The following is a 23181-nucleotide window of genomic DNA, read 5'->3' on the forward strand; positions in this document are numbered from 1 at the left end:
GTGTAGGCTACATGAGGAAGGTATAAAGTAAAATCAGACCATGGAAGAAAAAATTGGAGTTAGAGTAGGCATTATGTGACGATTCGTGGAATCAATTCGATCAAACACATTATGCCTTAAAAAGCTAAGGATTTTGATCGGCAAATTAATAGCTTAATTTAAAGTAGAAACAACCCATAATAGATGACAGACAATGGAGTCACAGCGACCTCTACTGGCGGTCAATGACAACCATTGAACGCCAGTAGACCGCTGTTGCTACACATCTTTATCCTGCCGGGGAAGGCAGGTTTTTTCTACCGAGTCGTTCATATAGGCCTACCCTTATTTAATATGCACCTGCTTTCGATATTCGTGTTACTGCTTGCATCTGTGCCATCACTATTGAAACTAACAACAACTGATTGACAGCTCCTGAATTTCACCTTAAAGGGATAAAGAAATCATGAAATGAATGAATAATTACCAAGAAAGATACGGAGGCAATCAAGGATTAGCTCTTTACAAACAAAACATTAAATTACATAAAATTTCAATGGATGAGTTATACATAATGTATATAAAAAAGAAGTGTGTTCACATATATCTATATAGATGTTGGTATGTAGTTACAATTTTAGTGCGCTATTATTATTATTTTATTCATCTGGGATGGTTGCTATTCTGTCAACGGCCACAGGAGGGCAGTAATCAACCATGGCAAAACTGGAAACTGAAGGGGTTGGATGGCTCAATACTTCCCAGCAGTAATGAACTCATTCTTCACAACTGTGTTTGTGGTACACACAGTTGGGTATAGGGGGCTGTAGACTTAAGGGTACAGACAGACTGGCGGGGATCATCACAGGATTTCCCGCCTTAGACTAATCTGGGGTATGAATGTGAGTCATTTATCCCCACACAATTATCCCATTAGAAATATGCCATCCGGCCAAGTATGAGATCAGCCAAAAATAAAAATAAAACTTTTCCCCGATGAGTTCTTGCATCATGATGATGGAACAATTTCTGCCCTTCAATAGGATGCATGGTCCTAAACCACAGGGTGTGCCACCAAGATGTTACGTATCACAAGGAATAAATTACTACCTAGCTCTCTGTGCATCATCTTAACCATGCTCTTTCTCAGCTTTTCCTCCAGGCCTTTCTAAGTTGAACAGAATTGCATGTGCGTATTCCTCTACATACAATAGTTTAGATTGAACATGGTTTCACTTTGTTGCGCTGTCGTTTTCTGTAGAATCGCCGATGTCAAATGTTGGCCGTATCAGTCAGATGGGATCTGTTGACGCATGGCTATGGAGTTAGAATCATGCCAAAAAACCCACACAAACTAATGCATTTTGCTTCAGAAACAAATACAGTATGTTTTACACATACAAAGAAACATATTTCTTCAATAACCAAAAAATATCCTCCAAGTACAAACTAAAATCTTTCAAGTACAAACTAAAATCTTTCAAGTGCAAAATAAAATCCTTCAAGTACAAAAAATTATTCTACAAGTACGGAAATCTGAAAGTTGCGCGTGGATCAGCAATGCGGAAAATTAGTGTCAAAAGTCACGTGACAAACAAATGTCCTGTGATTCACACTACACAACAGCAGGTGGCGCTGTTGGGTCAGTTTAAGGCCGCCAGGACGGTCGTCATAGTAACACGCTAAATAAATGGCAAAAAAATAGGCTGAGAACGAATTCCCGATATGTTCAATAAAACGTAATCACGGACAAAATAAGTTTTTCAGAAAAACGGAATTGAGAATGCCGAATAGTTCTCTGGGAACGTAATTTTGATGAGATAGGGTTGCTCTGTCAGTTGTAAAAAAAAAGCGGGGGGACGTGTCCTCTATAGCAACGACCTAAGCTACCCAACACTAGCCGCGTTTACATGGCACATCTGATCCGCATAGATTTCTATGCGGAATAGATCTGTTCCTAAAATGTGATCCGAATGTACTGTATACATGGCAGTAACAAAAGTGTCCGTTATGTCTCTCGCGCACACCTGACACATCTCTGAACCGGCGGCGACATAATGAATGTCTTATCAGTATTTTGCATTGTGAATTTGATTTTAATGAAAGCACATCAGGAGAGAGCTTTTCTCTGACTGCTCCTTCAATTAAGAAGGAGGACAGCACAGCTACGTCCGATCTCTATATTTACCCCCACCTCCGCCGCAAACAAGAGAAATTTGAATGCGAGTCCGAAGCCAAGACTGGTGGGAGAGAGTGGTCTCTCTAAGTTAAGAAGAATTTTAACGTGTAGCCTGCAAAAGTACTAGTAGTAGCCTAATCATTTACAGTTATCTCGGACTCGCGCGGACACTACGATACGCAAACACGCCATTAATAAACACCCATGTCCCGTCGCTTAGCAACCGGACACGCTTACCTGACTACTTACGGAGTGGTAACAAAGACGTGTTCGGTGTGCATAAAAGTACAGACGGAGCTCAGTGGACCAATTGTGAACTACTGCAGCTGCTCTAAGTTAAACCCCAATCTGTTCGGAATAAGTGTATGTCGATTAAAACGGACTACACCACCTCTTCTATTCGGCATAGAATTCTATGCCGAACAGATAATTGTTTTCCGAATGAGGTGTATATATGATCATTTTCTATTCCGCATAGAAATCTATGCGGATCAGATGTGTCCATGTAAACGCGGCTACGGATCAAAAAAATTATTGTTTCTCTCAATCAAAGCACAAAACAGGAAAACTGATGTCCATAGCCTTAACCCATACATGTTGTGTAAATAACAAGGACACCTTGATGTTGTTGTTTTGAGTAATTTCACAGATATCGCCGTTAATGTGCAGCCATCCGTTAGCCAATGGGATGAATGCTCATAGCTTCATATATTGCCGTGGAGGGATTAGGCCTACATTGTAACTAGTTGAAAACCCCATGCGTCGAAAAAAGGAGCACAAGGGTACCCTTTTGCGTCAGAGGCTGAAGCCAAAGTCACTGACCGTTCGTCAAAAATCGACGCGCTCGGAGTGAGAATGTGTTGCAAATAAAGATTTTGGGGAGAAAAAAAGATCGTCCTGGCGGCCTTAAACTGACTCAACAGCGCCACCTGCTGTTGTGTAGTGTGAATCACAGGACATTTGTTTGTCACGTGACTTTTGGCACTAATTTTCAGCCTTGCTGATCCACGCACAAATGCCTTCAGATCCACGCGCAACTTTCAGATTTACGTACTTGTAGAATTGTTTTTTGTACTTGAAGGATTTTTTTGTACTTGGAGAATATTTTTTTGTAATTGAAGAAATATGTTTCTTTGTATGTGTAAAACATACTGTATTTGTTTCTGAAGCAAAATGCATTAGTTTGTGAATGATGTTTTGGATTTGCAAACCACACTGAGTGTGTGTGTGAATCGTTGTGCGTGAGTAAAACACGTTTTGTGTGTGTGTGAATCGTTGTGCGTGAGTAAAACAGGTTTTGTGAGTGTGTGTGTGTGTGTGTGTGTGTGTGTGTGTGTGTGTGTGTGTGTGTGTGTGTGTGTGTGTGTGTGTGTGTGTGTGTGTGTGTGTGTGTGAATCGTTGTGCCTGAGTAAAACACGATTTGTTTGCGGCATGATTTTAACTCCATACATGGCTCTCAATGGTGGGGCAATAATGCCGGTGTTACACCGAATTCTGAGACCCACCGAAAAGTGTGACCCCAGGGGGCGCTGTTGCAAATTATCTGCAACATGCACGTGTGCATTATAACAAAAACATAAATAAAACATAAGATCTCCGTTGGGTCTTTCTTTTCTTGATACTAACATTAATTCTAAACAGCATTTTAAATGGTAGCCTATAATAGGAAATGCTCAAAGGTAAATCAGCGTAATTTAACACAGACTGTAGCTTTTTATGGGTAAAGAAGCAACGGTGAAGGAGCGTACTAAACGCCCTATCCATGTTATGGGTCTGTAAAATGCTAATAAAATCAATGAAATGTATGTTTATGTATGTTATTGTCATGCCTGTCTACGCTTCAACCTCGTGCATATTGCAGAAAATATGCAACAGCGCCCCCTGGGGTCACACTTTTCGGTGGGTCGCAGAATTCGTTGTGTAACACCGGGACATGTAATCTTTAAATTTCCTTTAGAGGCTTCTTGACAGCATGTTTCTACATGTGCCTTTGCTCTTTACTTTAGGACTAGGTGTTGAATATTTTAATATTGGCCTCAGTGAATGCCTAATGAGCTTTCTTTGCAGGAGACGGTCCCCCCCAATAAATCAACGTACATCCCATCCGTTCTGGGCCCTGTGTTGAAGACCCACCCATCCGAAGTCAGAAAATATAATATATACTTTGAGGGCAGAAAAACCCCTATCAAAACACAGGTAGGGTGGAGCAACGAGATAAGACCAAAACAAACACTCCAGCATAACAGCAAGACTCAACGGTCGTCTGGGAACATTAGTCTCCTTTGATAAACAACCGGAGACAGATGGAGACTACTCCAAACGCTGTTCGCGGTTGACCCAGAGTACACTCTCTTCCAAAAACACGCACGTAACTGCAAGTGCGCAAGTAGGTTCACTTTTGTCCAACACGCCGGGCCGACAGTTTTGCTTCATAGTCACTTCACCACATTTCCTCTCAGCGCCGCGGAAGCGTTGCCCGGCCCCCGCGCTATGTCTGACCCACAAAGCGGCTAATTGGTGGCGCTTGTCACCCACACACCATACACCCACGCAAACAGGAAGAGATTGATGCAATAAAGTGAGGTCATCAAGTGTGTCCCCGTTTAATATGAAAAGCCGAGGAAAGATAACCCACCCACCCCCCACCACCACCCAGCCCCCGGGCACTTTGGCACCAGGCCTGGGCACTTAGCACGTCACTGTGTTAGTCTAGCATTAGCGACGCAAGAGGGTAACCTTATCGCGTGTGCCCAGAGGCTTCAAGTGAGGAGCAGAGCTAGCTTGGGGGCAAACGGTTCCCCAAAAGAGATCCCTGGGATGAAGCTGTATGCGTGCTAGGCAGCACGATGGGTTATAGGAGGAGGGGGGGGGGGGGGGGGGGGGGGGGGGGGGGGGGGAGGGGGTGCCTACTTTTTTTTTTTCATTCTAGTGGGCCATCTGTCGCTGAGTTCACACTCTTGCTTCCTGAAGCTGCCAAGCGTCTTTTGAAGAACAACAGATAGGCCTATATTACCCCCCACCCGTTATATATTCTAGGAGATAAACTATGTCGTGTGGTCCAACACTGCCATATTTCTTCCAGTGGAGGAAGATAAGTCACGGGGTACCACCTAAAGCATTTTTATCTGGGAGGATTGTCTGCATTATTCATATTTGTACGGCGGGTGAACATAAACGTGGCCCGTCCATTTACCGCAGTGAGAGATGAGGGCCTTCCGAAATAAAAAAAACACAGCCTCCTTTAATGTGGGACAAGAAAGAGTTGAATCAATGAGCCCGTCGATTTGATTCTTCAATAAAATCTGATTTCATCGCTGGTTATTGCTTCAGAAGTTCTCCCAATACTAGTCATTAATAATGGACACAGGGTTTCTTGGCAGTTGGCCGTCCAAAAGCAAGCACATTTACGACCCTACACTTTTATATTTCATAGACTCAATTATTCAATTGACGATTAAAATGATCGCTAAGCTACACAACTCATCCTGAATGATGTCATCGGCTCATGTGCCCCCCTCTCTAATGCCTTCTCATCAGTTGATGACCTTATGCATGACCTCATCCACTCTAAAGCAGTCAATAAGGTGACATCATAGATATCAGATAGCTAATGGACAGTCTTTGTCATATCGTGGACAAGCACGAAGGGAAGTTCTTGTGCTGCTCTCAGAAAGTTATGCCACACTGAAAAGGGAGACACACTGTATGCTCATGCGATTAATCGATCAATCGTTAGGATGGATACAACCCAATGTGTGTGCAATGAATATAGACGTATGGGCCGATGTTGATATTCGCTCATTGGCTCAATATGACATATTAGTCTTGTTGTATTGATGAATATAAGATTGAGCTTAAAGGTAAGACATGTACAGCTATTTTCAGCTTGAAATGTGCTCTAAACACATAACTTCAAGGCTAGAGGGATCTAGGCTAATTGCACCGATTCTGCAGCAGCGTAGAGGAATCTCATGTTACGTTTCATCAGCAAGCCTCGCTCCTTGAGGAGGGGCGGGGTTGGGAGAGAGCGCAGGGAAAGAGAGAGGGACGTGCAGCAGAGTTGGTTTCTGTTTTCAAAATGTAGCGGGGAGCTAGCTCGACTTGACATCTTTTGTGTATTGTAATCTTTAAAAAATAATAACACGTATTTGGTCATAATGCCCGTCGCTCTCCACTCACCGATCTCCTTGCCGAGCCCCGAGTGCAGGATGGCCCCGGCCGAGGTGACCACGGCGCAGGTCTTGAAGCCGCCGACGCCCGGCCGTCGGTAGAGCTGCTCCAGGCTGAGCTCAGGCACCAGGCGGGCCCAGCCCAGCGACGAGAAGGGCTGCTCCGAGCCATCCAGCGTCCAGAGCCGGGCCTGCGCCTTCAGCTCGCACAGCAGCTCCTTGGGGCTCTGGCCCAGCCGGCGCTGGCCCTTGAAGGCCACGTGGTGCTTGTTGGCGCTGAGGTAGTCCTTCATGGCGCGCTGCAGCCGCGGACTCAGCATGCCGGGCGACACGCGACCCCGCCACAACCGCTGCACCACAGAGCCGAACTTGAGGAAGTAGTACTCCTCCGGGTCTGTCGAGTCCCCCCCGGGCCTGTTCCTCTTTCGGTCATCCGCCTCCTCCTGCTCCTGCTCCTGCTCCTGCTCCTGCTCCTCCTCCTCCTGCCCCACCTCCTCCGCCTCCTCGACGCCTCGCCCGCGGCTCTCCGGGGGTCCGCTGGGCGTCCTCTCGCGGCTGTGGGTGCCCGGGTAGGACTGGGAGCCCACGTTCTCCGTGCCGAAGGAGGACCAGGCGGCCAGGCTCTGGGGGTCCAGGTAGTCCACGCCCCGGTTGGCCTCCTGGCTGGCGTACATGGCGTAGGGGCCGCCGCTCGGGTTCTGGCCCGTCTCCAGGCCGGAGCGCGGGGCCGGCGAGGCGGTGGCGGCGGGGGGCTCCGGCTCCGGCTCCAGGGCGCGCATGGCCGTCGGGTTGGGTCTCGAACCCGTGACCGCCTGCTGCTGCTGCTGATGGTGGTGGTGGGAGGCCTGGATGGACGACAGGCGGCGGGTGTCGGGGTGCATGGAGAGCGAGGAGCCGGCGGAGGCCATTGGTTCGTCGACGCGGGCGTCCAGGAAGTAGGAGAGGAGCGCCAGGAAAAGGAGGGCCCACGCCAGGATCAGCACCAGCGCCAGCCGCCGCCACATGTTGGACCTCATCACCAGGCCAGACTCACATAGAGGCCCCGGGGAGCTGGTCCACCCCTGCTGCTCACACACAGAGACAGCTCCGCTGGGCTAGGAGGCCTGGCCTGCCAACAGAGGGAGGAGTTAGGCAAATAAACAGGCTTGCCAGCCATAAAATGGTTATGCGGCGGTCGAAGATCAGATCTCACCTGCACGCCTGCACAGACACTTCTACTGTTTGTATGTGTCCATGGGCTTTACAGCATGCGAAAGGACCCTAAAAGAGGAACAGGAACGTTAGTGGGGAGATATTTTAGACAGACAGGCACACACAAGATCCTAAAAAGGAAACCATTATTAAATGCTTGAATGCTTTTTTCAATGCTTGAAAAACATTTTTTAATAGTTTGTTTTCTCGTGCAGGATGTCCGAGTTCAGAGTAGGGCTCGCCGATTAATTGAATTTTGATCGTGAATTCGATACATTAGCCAATATAATCTAGTTTTTGTATTTATTTTTCATGAAATGTTTTATAGAACAGCTGGACACATATCTGTTCATTATTTTAGATTGGGTTAGGGTTGGGTTTAGTTCTCAGTAAAAAGGGTTTTCCGGGAGAGACATGTTGAATAAATACATCATACATCATGATTTCAATATTGACCAAAATAATCGTGATTATTATTTATTTTTTTCCATAATCAGGCAGCCCTAGTTCAGAGTTCGGTTTCATAGTGTTCACTGTAAATGCATCCTCCCTGCTATTATAGGATGCCCAGTGTCCTGAACCCCATTTACAGGTCAAAGTACAGACTCTCCCAGGGCCTTGTTTTTACTCAACATGTTTGTTAATTTTGCAAGGGACCTCATCAAGTCCAATTACTTTATCAAATCGTGCAATGCTGACCTAGTAGGGAGAAAAAAAAAGGAATTGCAAGTGTATTTTTCCCTTGCCTCCAACAAACTGTACGGCCAAACACGAGATTGCTCCAACAGAGTCGCGCAATCTCCTTCTAACACGTTGGCCTCTTTCAGCCTAATAGCGTAGTGAGAGGAGGAGAGAGAAAATAATCTACGAGAATAAACAAGTGAGCCATTCAATTGGCTGACACCGGAGCGCTAAGGTCTCCTGCGTGGCGGGTAATGATGTGTTCCCCCGGCTCCTAGCGTCGGAGGGGGGCAGTGTGTCCCCCTCCTCCCCTGTCCTAATTACGGCCCTCGGCCATCGGAGGCAAGCATCTGGCCCCGAGTCGAGGCCCAGTGGGCTGCTTCCCCGTCTCTGGTCCGTATAGCAGGACCTCCAGGCCACCCACCGTTGGCCCACACAAGGAGGCCGCGGTTCATGCACTGACGGGGGGGGGCAGCAGGGTGGGGGGGGGGGGGGGCAGAGGCATCTATGTTGGGCAATAACCCTGACCCCGAGAGACTGATGCATGAGAATGCAGGCTGGCTCCCACACACAGCCAGCTGTGATCGGCGGTCCCAGAGAAACCTCTGGCCCTAGGGTCGGGGAGCAGGGGGTTATACTGCTCCGATGTAGCAGTTTGGACATGCCTCCCCAGGGCAACACTTGCTGGGGGTCAAAAGGTGACCTAGTGGAAAATTGTCATTTAACCGCTTGAAGGGAGAACAAGGTCCGAACAACCAATCCGGAAGCGTGCTTCACTAACTGCTGTAAAACAAGCAAATGTCTGGCACAGATGGAGTAGCGTGGGCAGAAGAGTCCCGTCTTGCCTGGTGAGAACCAGAGAAATAAAAGATAAGGGAGGGAGGCATAGGGAGAAGAGGTAAGAAATGTCTCCGGACAACAAGAGGTTAAAGAAACGTCTCCCAGTAACAGGGTGCTGGGGAGACTCGCGTTGAGAGAGCGACGACGGTACGACTCCCATAAAAAATTTATTGAGCTAAAAAACAAATGGAACGAAAGAAAAGGGGGTGGAGATAAACAAGGAAGGACAAGAGGCGGTGATTCTCAGACGGGAGAACAGGAAGAGGAGCTTAGCTAAATGCTAACAGGCCCCTTGCCTGCAGGACGATAATTAGGTGTGAATTAAAGAGCGGAACTAGCTTGAAAGGTAGCATTTATGACACACAGAGAGAGAGAGAGAGAGAGAGAGAGAGAGAGAGAGAGAGAGAGAGAGAGAGAGAGAGAGAGAGAGAGAGAGAGAGAGAGAGAGAGACAGAGAGACAGAGAGACAGACAGACAGACAGACAGACAGACAGACAGACAGACAGACAGACAGACAGACAGACAGACAGACAGACAGACAGACAGACAGACAGACAGACAGACAGACAGACAGACAGACAGACAGACAGACAGACAGACAGACAGACAGACAGACAGACAGACAGACAGACAGACAGACAGACAGACAGACAGACAGACAGACAGACAGAGATAAATTGCGGTAGCTGCAACCACAGAGGTGCAGTGGTAGCAAACACTACCAGTCAACCTTATTCTATAGCCAATAACATGATTGATGAAGTATTTTGATTTCCCCCGGAAAAGGTATTTACATCTTAGAGCGTAATGGCAGCAATTGGGTTATAATTTATTGGGTTATAAGTGAAAGACAATTGAGAATAGTAATCGACTACGTGTTTAGCACTGATGTTTCTACTTAGACTAATGGACCAATACTGCAACAGTCGAAGGAAATGTGAAATGCAAGCAATCATTTGTGCATCTTGAAGAAGAAGCATGATACAGAAGTGTGATACGTGTGCGCTATATTTCTCAGAAAACTTGCAATAGATAAGACCACAAGAAGGAAGACAACCTTGTATGAACCTGCTTTGATGATGTGGTAACATTTCGTAAACATCTCTCATGCCAACATGCATGGCTGCAATGAATTCTAGATTTGTATGGAAATGTTTTATTTGCATCTGTCGTGACACAAGATCAAAATACATTCTCAGGATTTAAATGTTTTCGGTGAAGGTGATTTCAGATTTCAACATGTTGAAATCTGCCTTAAACAGCAGCCAAGGAAACTACCTGGTGCCAACAGTGGAGGGCACACAGAAGAAACTAGAGCTACAGACTCTCCCCGACGGCCCGGTGTGTCAGGGGGGCTGTTAGGTAGGAGGTCGTTGTGCTCTATCTAAATCTGTACCCTTCCTACCATACATCAAGTCCCCTTCGTCCCAGCTTCAGCTTAATTATTCCCAGAGCCAGGAAGGTGAAGAGGTGCAGCTACAGCCTGGCTCGTCTATGGGCTTTGAGCGTCAACTCCTGGGACAAGAACATTTCACTTCAAATGGGTTGGTCACCCTTAATGCGCCTATAACGCAGAGCGCTGACAACCTTTGTATTAAGCATTAAAGCGTCCGTGCATGGGTCACATTCAAGTGTGAGGGCAAACTAACCATGGGTTCGAAAAGGTTTTGACTGATGAATATGATCATATTTAGCCAATGTGTCATTGTTAAATAATGTCAGTTTTAACTTGAATTTGTCTGCATTATTCGATTAAACCTATCCATGCTTCCCATTTTCTTCCTTATTTGAAATATCTTCTGATCATTATTCAGGCCAGAAACACCAGAGCAGAAGAAAGATCAAGAAAGAGTTCAAAGTCATCCTCTTTACCCGAGCCAGCTGCTACAGACCAGAAGAATACATGAAGTAAATTTCTGGTTTTCGGAGGGCGCTGGTATTTGCATTCAGTTTGCCGCGGTTTGCCAGTGTTTTTAATGAATCATTAAATAAATATGTAAACGTAGAAGGCCTGAATGTTAATGTTTATACATTAAATCAAGAACCAGTAGGCCTGACGCCATAAGATTTGCATGCAAATAGGAGACGAAAAATAACAAAGACAGACATGCCTTGTGAGATGCGTGTGAGCAATGTTAACTCGGCTGAGGAACACGACCGTACAAGCCGATTGTGCAACAGGGTCATAGCTTATCAATTCTATGAATACCGGAAATTCCACTTCTTTCTTCAAAGTGCTGGGTTTCTAATCTGCAAAATAAATCATGCTTCTTTGACACCTCAGATGATGTTCAAGTGAACCCCAATGGGAGGTTGGTGTGACTCAAAAGGACTAGACCAGATTTTACACTAGGCCATCTGGCCGTGGCCGTTTTCACACCAAGTGGCCAATTTGGCCACTTGGGAGAGGTGTGCTGCTACGGTACGGGCCGCTACGGTACAGATGCTAATGAGCCGACACGTGCACACGCACGGCTACGCAACCTGAGCTGGATGACGTATAGTCCATGATGCGACGACCATGGACATAATAAAGGCGACGAGCCTTCTTTCCCATTAAACGGTAAACATATATCCAAATAAGCAACAGACTCAGCAAAATGCGAACTGTATTCTCTGTGTTGTTGCCCATTGTTGTTAAAACTCTGACCGGCGGCAGACTTTATTATGGTCGATGCAGCGGACGCTTTGTGATGACGTGTTACTTACGACGTGATGACGTATGTACAAGAGCCTACCGTGGCCAGGCCACAGTTGCGACGGCCAACGGCCACGGCCAGATGGCCTAGTGTGAGTGCAGGCCAGAGAAAAATGGGGCCAGTTTAGCACGGTTAGGTGTGAAAACGGCCAACGGCCACGGCCAGATGGCCTAGTGTGAGTGCACCCTAGAGATGAATCTGCAGCATGAAGCATTTAGATCTCTGGCACTGCGGCTTTCGACAGGAAATAAGAAGATAAAGTAATGCAAAAAAAAATGTGGCACATTCGTCTCAAAATAGAAACAAGTCTGTTCCATGGTAGTATCAAAACAATAATAAGAAAATGTAACAGACCTTCAATAAGACATATTCATTTGCAGAGCTGGATATTCTTTCTACCAGACAGATTCCCGAAGGCAGAAGCAGCATTAGGTCATTTCAAGTCATCGCAGAGTGTTTAACTACTACAGATACGGCCCATAACAGCCAATAAGAGTCCTTTGTGAGCATAACCAGGCCAAGAGGTTGAGACAGATACAAAAGAACGATACAAAAGAGGCAGCAACAAAAAAACACAACATTCTCATCAGAAAGAACACGGAACAGGAAGTCATTTTGGCGCTATCATCCCGATCAAAGATAAAGTTACAGACAAGGAAAACAGTCTGGCGTACGGTACACAGAACATTGCCGCCTCTCTTCTTACTTAATGGACCCCCGGCTAGAGTTCCTCATCGTTGCGGGTCTCAGGGGGCTATGGGGTGCTTACCGCCACGGATATATCAGACGTCGGTGTCTACGGTTACACCGAGCATGTCTGACCTCACACAGCACGAGTCCCGGTGTTGTGATCAGTGCCGCGATGAGACGTGGACCAGCTATGGAGAACATGCAGAGCACGTCGAGCATAGCAGAGGCCGTGCCTTTACACGTCACGGGGGCCTCGAATATATACATGTTCCCGGTGTGGAGTAGGACTGCTTCGTTCCTCGTGTTCGCAGTGTGTTAAGGACCACACCGGTCTGGGTGATTACCCCGTCAAACCATCAATCACTGTCGTGCTGATCTGTGGTAGAGCATTTAGTGTGAGCGCACTGACACCTCCGACTTAAACAAGGGAAGTGTAGCACCTTTCAGGACAAAGAACTGGGAACCGCCATGTAAGAAACTTTACCAACATGCAGTGACAAATCTCTGCATGAAAATACGGAAGGGCAAATGCTGTGTCACTTACGTTGGTGCCGATGTAAACATGCCGGGTGGTTTCAGTAACCGTAAAAAATGAGACAGAAAACAGAACTAAAAAGCAGAAACGGAAATGAGCAACGAAAAGGGGATAGAAAAAGAAGCAGGAAAAAGAAAGAAAAAGAAGAAAAAGAGGAATGCAGAGAAAGCAACCGAGAAGGTCGGCAACGAGAGATGAGGGGAGCGAGCCGGAGCGCGAGTGAGAGAGGCAGAAGAGCGAGAGCGATAGAGAAGGAGAAGCAGTAGCAGTTATTCATCTTTGATAGATGGAAGGGAACAGCATCACCTTTATTGTCATCCCAGCGGGGGCCCGGCTTCCAGGGGCTAAACACTTCCTCTGGGCTGCCACTGGCAGGCTGCGGCGCATGCAGGCGCTCAGACACAATGTCATAACCAAAGCCTTCTCCACATTCCCCTCCATTGCCCACTGCCTGTCTCCTTTTCCACATCGCAGTGACCTACATCCCACTCCGTCACGGGCGGACATGTTGGCTGGTGCAGAAACTACCACCACTAAACGTGTGTGTGTGTGTGTGTGTGTGTGTGTGTGTGTGTGTGTGTGTGTGTGTGTGTCTGTGTGTGTGTGTGTGTGCGCACTCACACACGTGAGCGCGTGTACATGCGTGTACATGTACGTGCGTTTGCGTGCATGTACGTGCGGTTGTGCACTCGATAGCGGGTAAGAAAGGTCCCGTGTACCTCTGCGGGGGCGAGTGGGCGAGATGTGGAGTGAGTCGACCACCAGCCGTCCCCGCGCCACTGGCACCTAGCATGCGAAGCTGAGATCACACCACAGGCCAGACAGGCCTGCCATGGCTCCAGGTTTTTTTGGAGGGGTTTGAGTCACAGAGCCAGCCGAAGAAAGCCAGCGTGAGAAAACGAGCGTGAGAGAGCGAGCCGGCGAGCGAGAGAGAGACGTTTGTCGTGCTCTCACTTTAGCCACCGGCGACAGCAAATCACCCAAACTCTGGGCAAAGACAGACAGACAGACAGACGGACGGACGTGCGGACAGACAGACAGACAGACAGACAAAAAGACTTACATCTGGGCTCGACCATGGGCTAGTGGTGGGGCTGAAGACCACTACTACTCATGAACAGCAACCCTGAACGTATCCACATAAGCTACTTGGAGGAGCTGGAAATGCTAACGTCTGAAGGGGTCATCCCTATGTTCCCAAGGTCCTATGTTCCCCGGGTGCAAAGGGTTAGGGTCAGGTTTAGTGTTATGGTTAGGGTTATCCCTAAACCTAACCATAACCAATCGGAGGACAGCCATTCTAACCAATCATAGGCGAATCAGAGTCGAAAAAGGCGGTACTTGCCCCTACCATCCTACGTAAAAAAAAATCCCCGGTCACATAAAAAGCAGGGAACATAGGACCCGGGGAACATAGGTACGCTCCATGTCTGAATCAGATCTACCGGACATTAAAACAGACCTTACACTGCCAGCTCCGTAATGATATATCCCCAATAATAAAGTCTGTGTAATGTCTGATTCAGCCCATGTCTGAATATAGCAGGTCATTGTCCGGAGAATTCAGAGTGTGTAGCTGCCTTGTTCTTCTTCTGTTTGTTGTGAATCACTCTTTTCCTTTCATATTGGGATATTGAAAAAACTAACTCCGGCTGATGTGTTCTGTTCCTTCTCTTGCGCACTGTTGAACACAAACACACACACCCCAAGTCTAAAGCAAATTAATTTAGTCAAAACCTCAGTCCTGCAGGCAAATAAAAGGCAGGCAGGATAAGACCATTTGTGGTCTCACACACACACACACACACACAGCTGCTTGATTTCCGACCTTTCCCCCCGACCGCGAGGCAGGCTAAATCTCATCAATCTGCTGGTTCCAGGTTGGTGAACACACCCAAATCTCTCAGCCAGGTGCCAGGGAGAGGAAGTCTGTCACACACACACACACACACACACACACACACACACACACACACACACACACACACACACACACACACACACACACACACACACACACACACACACACACACACACACACACACACACACACACACCTGCGCTCCTGTCGCCTTCCATCTGCTCGACACGACTCTCTGCCCTGATCCAGCGCCTTCATCAGCGACAGCCGTGCCCAGCACTGCGGGGCGCACATCGTGCACGGCACGGAGTAGGCAAGCGCACAACACGAGTGCACGTGCTCCCAGGGACTGTTCACACGCACCGCACTGCATCCCAGTAAATAGACAGACTGCCTGCCCTTTGGCCACAATACAACAGCGTGTGCCTGGATAGACAGACTCAAGCTGATTTGAGACTAAATTTAGTGTGCACACACTTGGGCTGCTCGACTGTGGAAAAAAATCACAATCGCGATTATTTTGTTCATTATTTAAATCACGAGGATGTATCGCAATGGCGAGGCGCACACAGCCTTTAGCCGTGTTCTGTAAATATTCTAGAACACACAGGAGTCCTGGAGCTCTATATCTAAATATTATCATATAGCCTACATAGATATCTATATCATACAATATATATTATCACGGCCAAAAGGTGTGTGAGCCAATATTATGAAACTCAAACGACCGCGTTGGGTTCTCCGACGTTCCTGGTTCTTCAACGTCCACATCAATTTGAAGTAGACTGAACCGCGACAAGGAGGAGAAAGGGATCGTTGCCGGGCAGCGCTTAGGCACCTAAGCGGGGCTCAAGCGGGAGACATTCGCCGCCAACAATCCCTTTCTCCTCCATGTCGTGGTTCATGTTCTTGAGGGAGTCAAAGCCAAAGTTCCTTCCCCCCAATTCATTCTCAACCTTGGCTGAGATAGTCTCGTTGAAGAAATACCAGAGACGAGAGTCCTACGTGTTATGCGCCATAACACCAAAAGCAGAACGGTTATCCAAATAACAAGGAAGTGTACAACACTTGCGTTACAGTCCTGGAGCTCTATATCTAAATAATATCATATAATACATAGATATCTATATCATATAATACATATTATCACGGCCAAAAGGAGGCTTTGTGCGCCTCCAGACGATATTATGAATCACAAACGACTTTGTCGGGTTCTGCAACGTCTCTGGTTCTTCCACTTTCACATCAACCTGAAGTCGACTGAACCGCACGCTGCCTGCTGCCGGCTGCCCGCTGCCGGGCGATGGTGCCTCGCGGCAACCGGCGGCATGTCGCAGTTCATGTACTTCAGCGAGTCAAAGCCAAAGTTCCTTTCCCCCAATTCCTTCTCAACCATGGCTCAGATAACCCCCACAACAGTCTCGTTGTGGAAATACAAGACACGTCAAAGAACCGACAAGAAACACTTGCGTTACAGTGTGTGTATTCACACACACACATGTGGCGCTCGCACGGTCGAGTCTCATTGGCGGGCCAACGTCTCTGGGCGGGCCAGGCAGAGTAAGGGGAGGAGCATAATGACGTTTAGGACGTCGTCATGCTTGGTGACGTCCTAAACACAGACATTCCAAATCAGCGCACTTGAGCCTCCGTTTTTTCAAAGGCGAGCAGAACAGCTAGTGCTCGTTTTACACCAAACGCAAGTTTTAGCCACTGGGGGACCATAGGCAGGCTAGGGGAACTCATATTTATGTTAGAAAACCTCATAAAGGGAGATTTTCATGTCATGGGACCTTTAAGAAACTGGAATATGTTGGCATCAAACTTGCATCCGTGTCAATGATAGCATCGCCAGGTCATGGCCACAGGCTGATAACACCCAAGAGGATGGCGCCCCAGCCCCCCCCCTGTACTGATAGTAGTCCTGAGTATTACTGAGACAAAAAAGGGTTCAGCCGTAGACACAGTATAAAGGAAGTTTCACATAATCTGCTGAACCCAAGGTTGCCTACGTCAAAGCAGGGCAACTTTCGCATTCATGCTGTAACCACTAAGAGAGTAAACAAAGGGAAACTTAGACACACTGCTAACCTCACAAATCTCATATCTATTGCCTCCAAACCAAAAACAACCTTAAAGCCTATCAACAACACCATCAGGATGGCTCTACTTAATGTGAGGTCTCTTAATAGCAAATCATTTTTAGTTAATGATTTTATTACCACTTCTAAACTGGATTTTATGTTTTATTCACTTCGCAATACTGTCACTCTTTCACATGCCATAAGTCTATATGCAGTTGTTAGATTGCATATAACATGTTTGCATTTTTGGCAACCTCTGAGCAACATAACCCATTTTATTTTATTATATGACAATCTTTATATGTGAAGCACTTTGAGTCTGCCTTGTGTATGAAAAGTGCTATATAAATAAAGTTACCTTGCCTATTCAGCTGCACTTTCTATAAAACATTTAATAAAAAAATTATAATAATAGAAACGAAAGCTCGATTGTATTCGATTTTTGGATCGTTTTACGCTAAAATCTAACTAGCGATCAAATTTCGATCAATCGCCCAGCCCTAGCCACACACACACAAACCCACTCATAGCTCCATGTGCGCACACATACACACACACACAAACACCTGGGACTGAAGCTGATTTGAGGCTAAATTTTGTGTACAAACACATACACACGAACACACTCATAGATCCATCCATGCACACACACACGCGTGCACACATGCACACAACTGGGCAATACATTAAGAGTACCAATTGAGCCTTTCGGTGCCACCATCAGAGCAGCATGTAAAGGGTGCGTGTGCCCTGTAATTATGAGAGCAGCGGACATGTTTTCCAGAACAGACCAGACGTCTATGGAAGAGAGAGAGAGACCCGAAGAGAGAGAGAGGAGTTAAATATAGGACGTGTAATTAGGGAAATGTCGTTTGCATACTTCGCTCATCATACAAAGCGATCCAACCAAATCTCTAGGAAGGAAGATTGTTTGTTTGCACACTGTTGCATAATGTTTTCCTACTCGTGCACACAAAGCGAAACAACCAATCCCCAGAAATGAAGATTAGAGGCAAGCAGGAAACATCCATTTATCTGTCAATCAACACTACTTCCATGGTTTCCTGGGAGAATGCACACACACACACAAACACACACACACACACACACACACACACACACTAATTACTAGATTTATAAGGAACCACCAGATCATCGTCAGCGGCTGACACGCCACTGGTATTCACCATCTTGCTTATCCTTCAGCACGATAAGCAAGCACGGCTGACAATAACTGTGGATTATGATATGCCCAAGACGTAGTGTAAATCTACATCAAGTCTTCCACTGCAGAAGGAGGGGGCTGGGGTATTGGTTATTAGCCCCCCCAACGCAGCACGCACACACACACACACACACACACACACACACACACACACACACACACACACACACACACACACACACACACACACACACACACACACACACACACACACACACACACACACACACACACACACACACACACACAAAAACACAAGTGAGACTTGAAATGTAATCAAAAGTGTAATGCGAAACATACATTGCCCGGGCTCCTACTTTAATAGCAGTGTGTCTACGGAGACAGCCAACTACTGTCGTTTGGAGAGCAAGGGTAGGAGGCAGGAGAGCGAGGGAGCGAGGCAGGGAGAGAGAGAGGGGAAAGTTAGAAAGCTCTTAGCAGCCGGCTACTGTTGAATCACTCCGACCTTCCGAGCAGACACTCCTCTGTAAATCACACGGGGGTAGTGGTCCTTAATGACAGTATGCACCCCCCCCCCCCCCCCCTCCCCTCCCCTACCCCCACCACCACCCCGTCGAACTCAGGCCGCTGACGGCAAGGTCCTATGGAGGGAAACGCATTACTGCACCTTCCCCTCATGGTTCCATAAATACAGCAGGCCCTGTCCCCCCCAACCCCTGCCCCCGTCCCGGGCCCATGAGCCACCAGCTGAGAGAAAGTGGCCCCCGAAGTCTACGACGAAGGACTCAGGCGGGGGCCACTGTGTGCGTCTCCTTGACGATGATGTGACAAGGACGGTGGAGATGATGAAAGGGTGATGCCGTCCGCAAGAGAGGGAGGGGTGGGGGGGGGGGTTCTTCAAAAGGAATGATTTACACGTTGAACTGTTCCTCCAGGCCCCCCCCCACCCCACCCCGAGAGAGGGGTCCCTTTTATTTGTTCCCGTTTCCTTCTCTTTCATTTCCTGAGTAGATTTTAGCACGTGTTAATAGCTGTTAATTGCCGCCAGTTAAAACCCCAATCACATTTATTTTGTGATGAGGGGCTTATAAACGCCCGGATTGATCTGTTTACCAAAGTGTGGAACACAAGTGAAATTTGTCCAACCCTCAGTCTTGAAGGGAGGTGAAAAAAACGCAGACCACAGAGCCAGGATCAACCCATTTGTGGTCATCTACTCGAACACAAACACACACACGCACATTCACCTAAAGATATATAAAGACGAATAGATACACAGTGTTTTTTGGAAGGAAAACAATCTCACCCTGGTTAAAGTTAACCGTGGGAGTGTCCTACGGTCGACCGGACGCTGTCCTGGCACTCAACCCCCTGATCTTATCTGTGTGAACGCCGCTGATACCTCAACCCGATCCCAGATTAGACCCCCGACCAGAGACACGCAGTGCACCTGGGAAAACAAACACCTCACCGAGCAACAGACCAAAGAAAATAAACCTTCGATGATCAAGGGGCACAGCCCACTAAATCAACCCAGCGGGCGCATCCCTCACTCGGCCGTGCACGAGGTGATCACCCCCCCCTCACCACCACCACCACCACCACCACCACCACCTCCACCAGCCCTCCAGACCCGGCTGAAACATGGCCATGTGTTTCTCATGGAGGGGCTCGGACCCATGTCGCGCCGCCGGGCCCCTGGGCGCCGGAGCCGGGGCCACAGCTGGCTGGCCTCTGAGCCCAGCACCTTTTGTCCCTCTCCCTCACCGCACGTTGAATGAGCGAGGCCAGCCGGTTCGTCTGGTCACCCTGGCTCCGCATTACGGCGCGAGTCCGATAAATAGGGAACGGCCAACGCGTGTGTGTGCGAAAAGGCGCAGCTGCCCGGAAACGTGATCATTACATGCGCAGAGATAATGATTTTCCAGGTTCCGACAAAGTGCAGGAATGAAAGGAATACGTGGAGACGTGCAAGGCATAGACGACGGCCGGACACGACGAACCAAAGACCGGCCCCTCCCGTGCACACAGAGAGCCACTCTCCTCTCCAACATCACACCTGTAAGCGCTTAACCAGGAAGTTGGCTGCCACCTCTTAGCCAATAAAACGCCCAGCTTTAGAGACGTGGCGGTGCCAGCCTAAGTGTGATGGTAATTAGCTATTTGTGGCGATGTAAAGGGTCATTAAAGCAATAATGCAGATGTTTGGTGAGAACCACATAACCCTCTTGTGGCTAAGGATCTCTAAGCGTTGGGTGAGGTGTGATTGAGAGTGAGTGTGAGTGTGTGTGTGTTTGACTTAAATGTTCCTGTTACTATTACACAGGTCCATTACTATAGCTTCACTTTGTGTATAAAGTGTATACAGCAAAACATAGTATGAGTTTACTACTACAACTCCTAGTATATCATTACAATACTGTGGTTCAAAATCACAGCTCAAGACACTATTGTTTTCTAAATTTGCAAGTCAAAATAATCTTCTCTCATTCAAAAACGGATAATAATTTTTTTTATTGTTATGACCTCGACCTCTGCAAGCTGGAATTCAAGGCTGGTGATTGTTCTTTCGAGTAAATGATAGGCTACCACAAAGAAGTGTGATTGTAGAAGTGTACTCAATTTGAAACCATCCACCCTACCTAGATCACCACTTTGAGAAATTCTGAACGAAGATCACCCTTTGCTCCAGCATTGATCAATCTCAGAAACCGTTTGATCTATGTGGATTATCTCAAAATTTGCCTTATAATAAAGAGCCATCACGCACCCCTAGTGGCACCTCCTAAAAACCACTCAGCTCTTTCCACCTGGTTTTAAAGTAGGCAGTGGGGGTTCGTGTCTGAGAACTTGCTCTGAACAACTGAATGGAGTAGGGGGAAAATACGCACTCTGCCTGGCATGCATACAGCTACAGTCGAAAGGAAGTCCCGTCTTTGTGTTAAGACAATAACGATCACTTTAAATTCATATTTTGTACCCTAGGCTTTATAAAGCGTATCTATTGCATGGCATTTTTGATAATGCGAAATCGATTTATGTTGCATTGCATGTTTTGAGAACGAGAGGCTTTACCCCTAATATACCTAATAAACCGTGGCTTAATGTTGATACAGTAGAAGACTGCGAAATTTGCGACCGAATTGGGCAAGCAATTTGGAAGATAATTGGCACACTCCGTTACGGAGATGAACGCAATAAATAAATAAATAAATCCCGTTACAGTAAATACATCTGAATCAGCAAACAATCAGTCATTGTGCATATTATTCTAAACGTTATCGTTCAAAAGGCCAACGCTGCCTGTGTCCTGTCTTCGGCACGGGGGCTCGGTCGGTCGGCACAAAGCGCTCTGAAGCGAGATGCAGCGTCTGGCAGGAAAATCCTGCAGAAAGAGAACAAAGCCTTACCTCAACGATATGTCCGTCTTCATTGCATGGCGTTTAGCACTCAATTCTCGTTCAGTTCGCCTTGTTGCACAGCGATTGTGCACGCCACAAACGCTTTCGTTTGGCAATTCTGTGCAAGAGAGCCACCGTTACAGTGTACAGCGCCCCGGCCGTGCTGTATCACATTGTGGCTAGCATTTCCTACGAAATGGGAGAAATGGGCGGAGCAAGGGTCGTTTTTTTGGTTGCCAATCGAGCTGACTTCTCATCGCTGGTTGACAGTACAGTTTTTGAAACCCTATATCATCATTATGAATCCGTCAAAAATATTATACAGTCTATGCATAATCTAAATCATAACTCTAAATAATTAAACTCATAACTTAATAGTGTTTCAGTTTTGAAGGAAGAGTAAGAAAAAATGTAAACAATGTGTGTGTGTGTGTGTGTGTGTGTGTGTGTGTGTGTGTGTGTGTGTGTGTGTGTGTGTGTGTGTGTGTGTGTGTGTGTGTGTGTGTGTGTGTGTGTGTGAGAGAGAGAAATTAACTACTGGTAAAACCAACATATTAGAGGACACACACACACACTCGTGGTTCAGTTCGGGCAAGTCAAGAGTATGTGATGATGTCGTGACGATTCACGCTCACTCGCAGCATTCCTGTGTGGGGGAATGGGTGGAGGTGACGGGGATGGGGGGGGTGGTGTGCGTTGGATCCTCAGCCTTCAGTGACCGTCACCACGTTATGACTCATGTACTATTAAAGCTCCCAGGGTGTTCCGCATAGCTCCCCCTCCTTGTCAGCGCCCCCTCAACCCCTCCCCCCTACCGTCCCCGGGGGGCCATTTTGGGGGGGGGGGGTGGGGGGGTGGGGGGGGGGGGGGGGGGGGGGGGGGGGGGGGGGGGGGGGGTGGGGGGGGGGTCTTTTGACGGACACCTCCATATGCAGGTGCGAGTCCCTTCACGTGCCCCGCTGCATAGGACTGCCGGCGGTCCGACACCAGCTCCTCATATGGCCGCTGGCTGGCCTTTGTTCAAGGTTTGGATTACGGTGGGATTCTAAACGCTACCTGTGTGCCTTGAGGGTGAGGGTGAGTGTGTGTGTGTGTGTGTGTGTGTGTGTGTGTGTGTGTGTGTGTGTGTGTGTGTGTGTGTGTGTGTGTGTGTGTGTGTGTGTGTGTGCCTGTTTCTGAGTGTGAGTGTGAGTGTGAGTGTGTGTGTGCGTGTGTGTGGGATTGTGCGAGTGCGTGAGGGCTTGCGGCTGTTTGTTTGTGCGTGCGTGTGTGTGTCCTTGAGAAGTCCATGTGAAAGGCTCCCTGACTTCTGCATCTCTACACCATCCTACTGTGGTTCTTCTATTGGTCGGTGGGATCCTACTGTGGTTCTTCTATTGGTCGGTGGGATCCTACTGTGGTTCTTCTATTGGTCGGTGGGATCCTACTGTGGTTCTTCTATTGGTCGGTGGGATCCTACTGTGGTTCTTCTATTGGTCGGTGGGATCCTACTCCGCCTCACCTCTATCCCGGGGGAAGCCTTTCGGCTAATCCCGTCTTACTGTGAGTTGTGCAGAGATATTGCAGCTGAACTCTAGCCTCGGGTTCCAGACTTCCCCAAGGTCGTCAGGTTTCCACTGACAGCCTCTGGAAAACACTGCGTCAGATCGCTATTCACTTGACCTTTGCTGTTCTACAGGACGGT

The 23181-nt window shown here is 47.6% G+C and overlaps 1 protein-coding gene across 2 annotated transcripts in view; it reads right to left on the reverse strand.

Annotated features, from left to right (window-relative positions):
• st6gal2a (ST6 beta-galactosamide alpha-2,6-sialyltranferase 2a) overlaps window positions 1-21687 on the reverse strand; it is a 35070-nt gene extending 13383 nt beyond the window's left edge. The window contains exons 1-3 of one of the 2 annotated variants that reach the window (XM_056579492.1): window positions 21507-21687; window positions 7521-7588; window positions 6339-7436 (exon numbers count right to left, since the gene is read on the reverse strand). In XM_056579492.1, coding sequence (XP_056435467.1) covers window positions 6339-7344 — 1006 coding nt within the window. In that variant the 5' untranslated portion in view covers window positions 7345-7436; window positions 7521-7588; window positions 21507-21687. Of the gene's footprint in view, window positions 1-6338; window positions 7437-7520; window positions 7589-12093; window positions 13467-21506 lie in introns of those variants that run through there. The other variant, XM_056579493.1, reaches the window with a different exon arrangement.
• Between the last annotated feature and the right edge of the window lie 1494 nt (window positions 21688-23181).

This window comes from Gadus chalcogrammus, chromosome 20 (assembly GCF_026213295.1).
Source record: "Gadus chalcogrammus isolate NIFS_2021 chromosome 20, NIFS_Gcha_1.0, whole genome shotgun sequence".
In the NCBI taxonomy this organism is placed as follows: Eukaryota; Metazoa; Chordata; class Actinopteri; order Gadiformes; family Gadidae; genus Gadus; species Gadus chalcogrammus.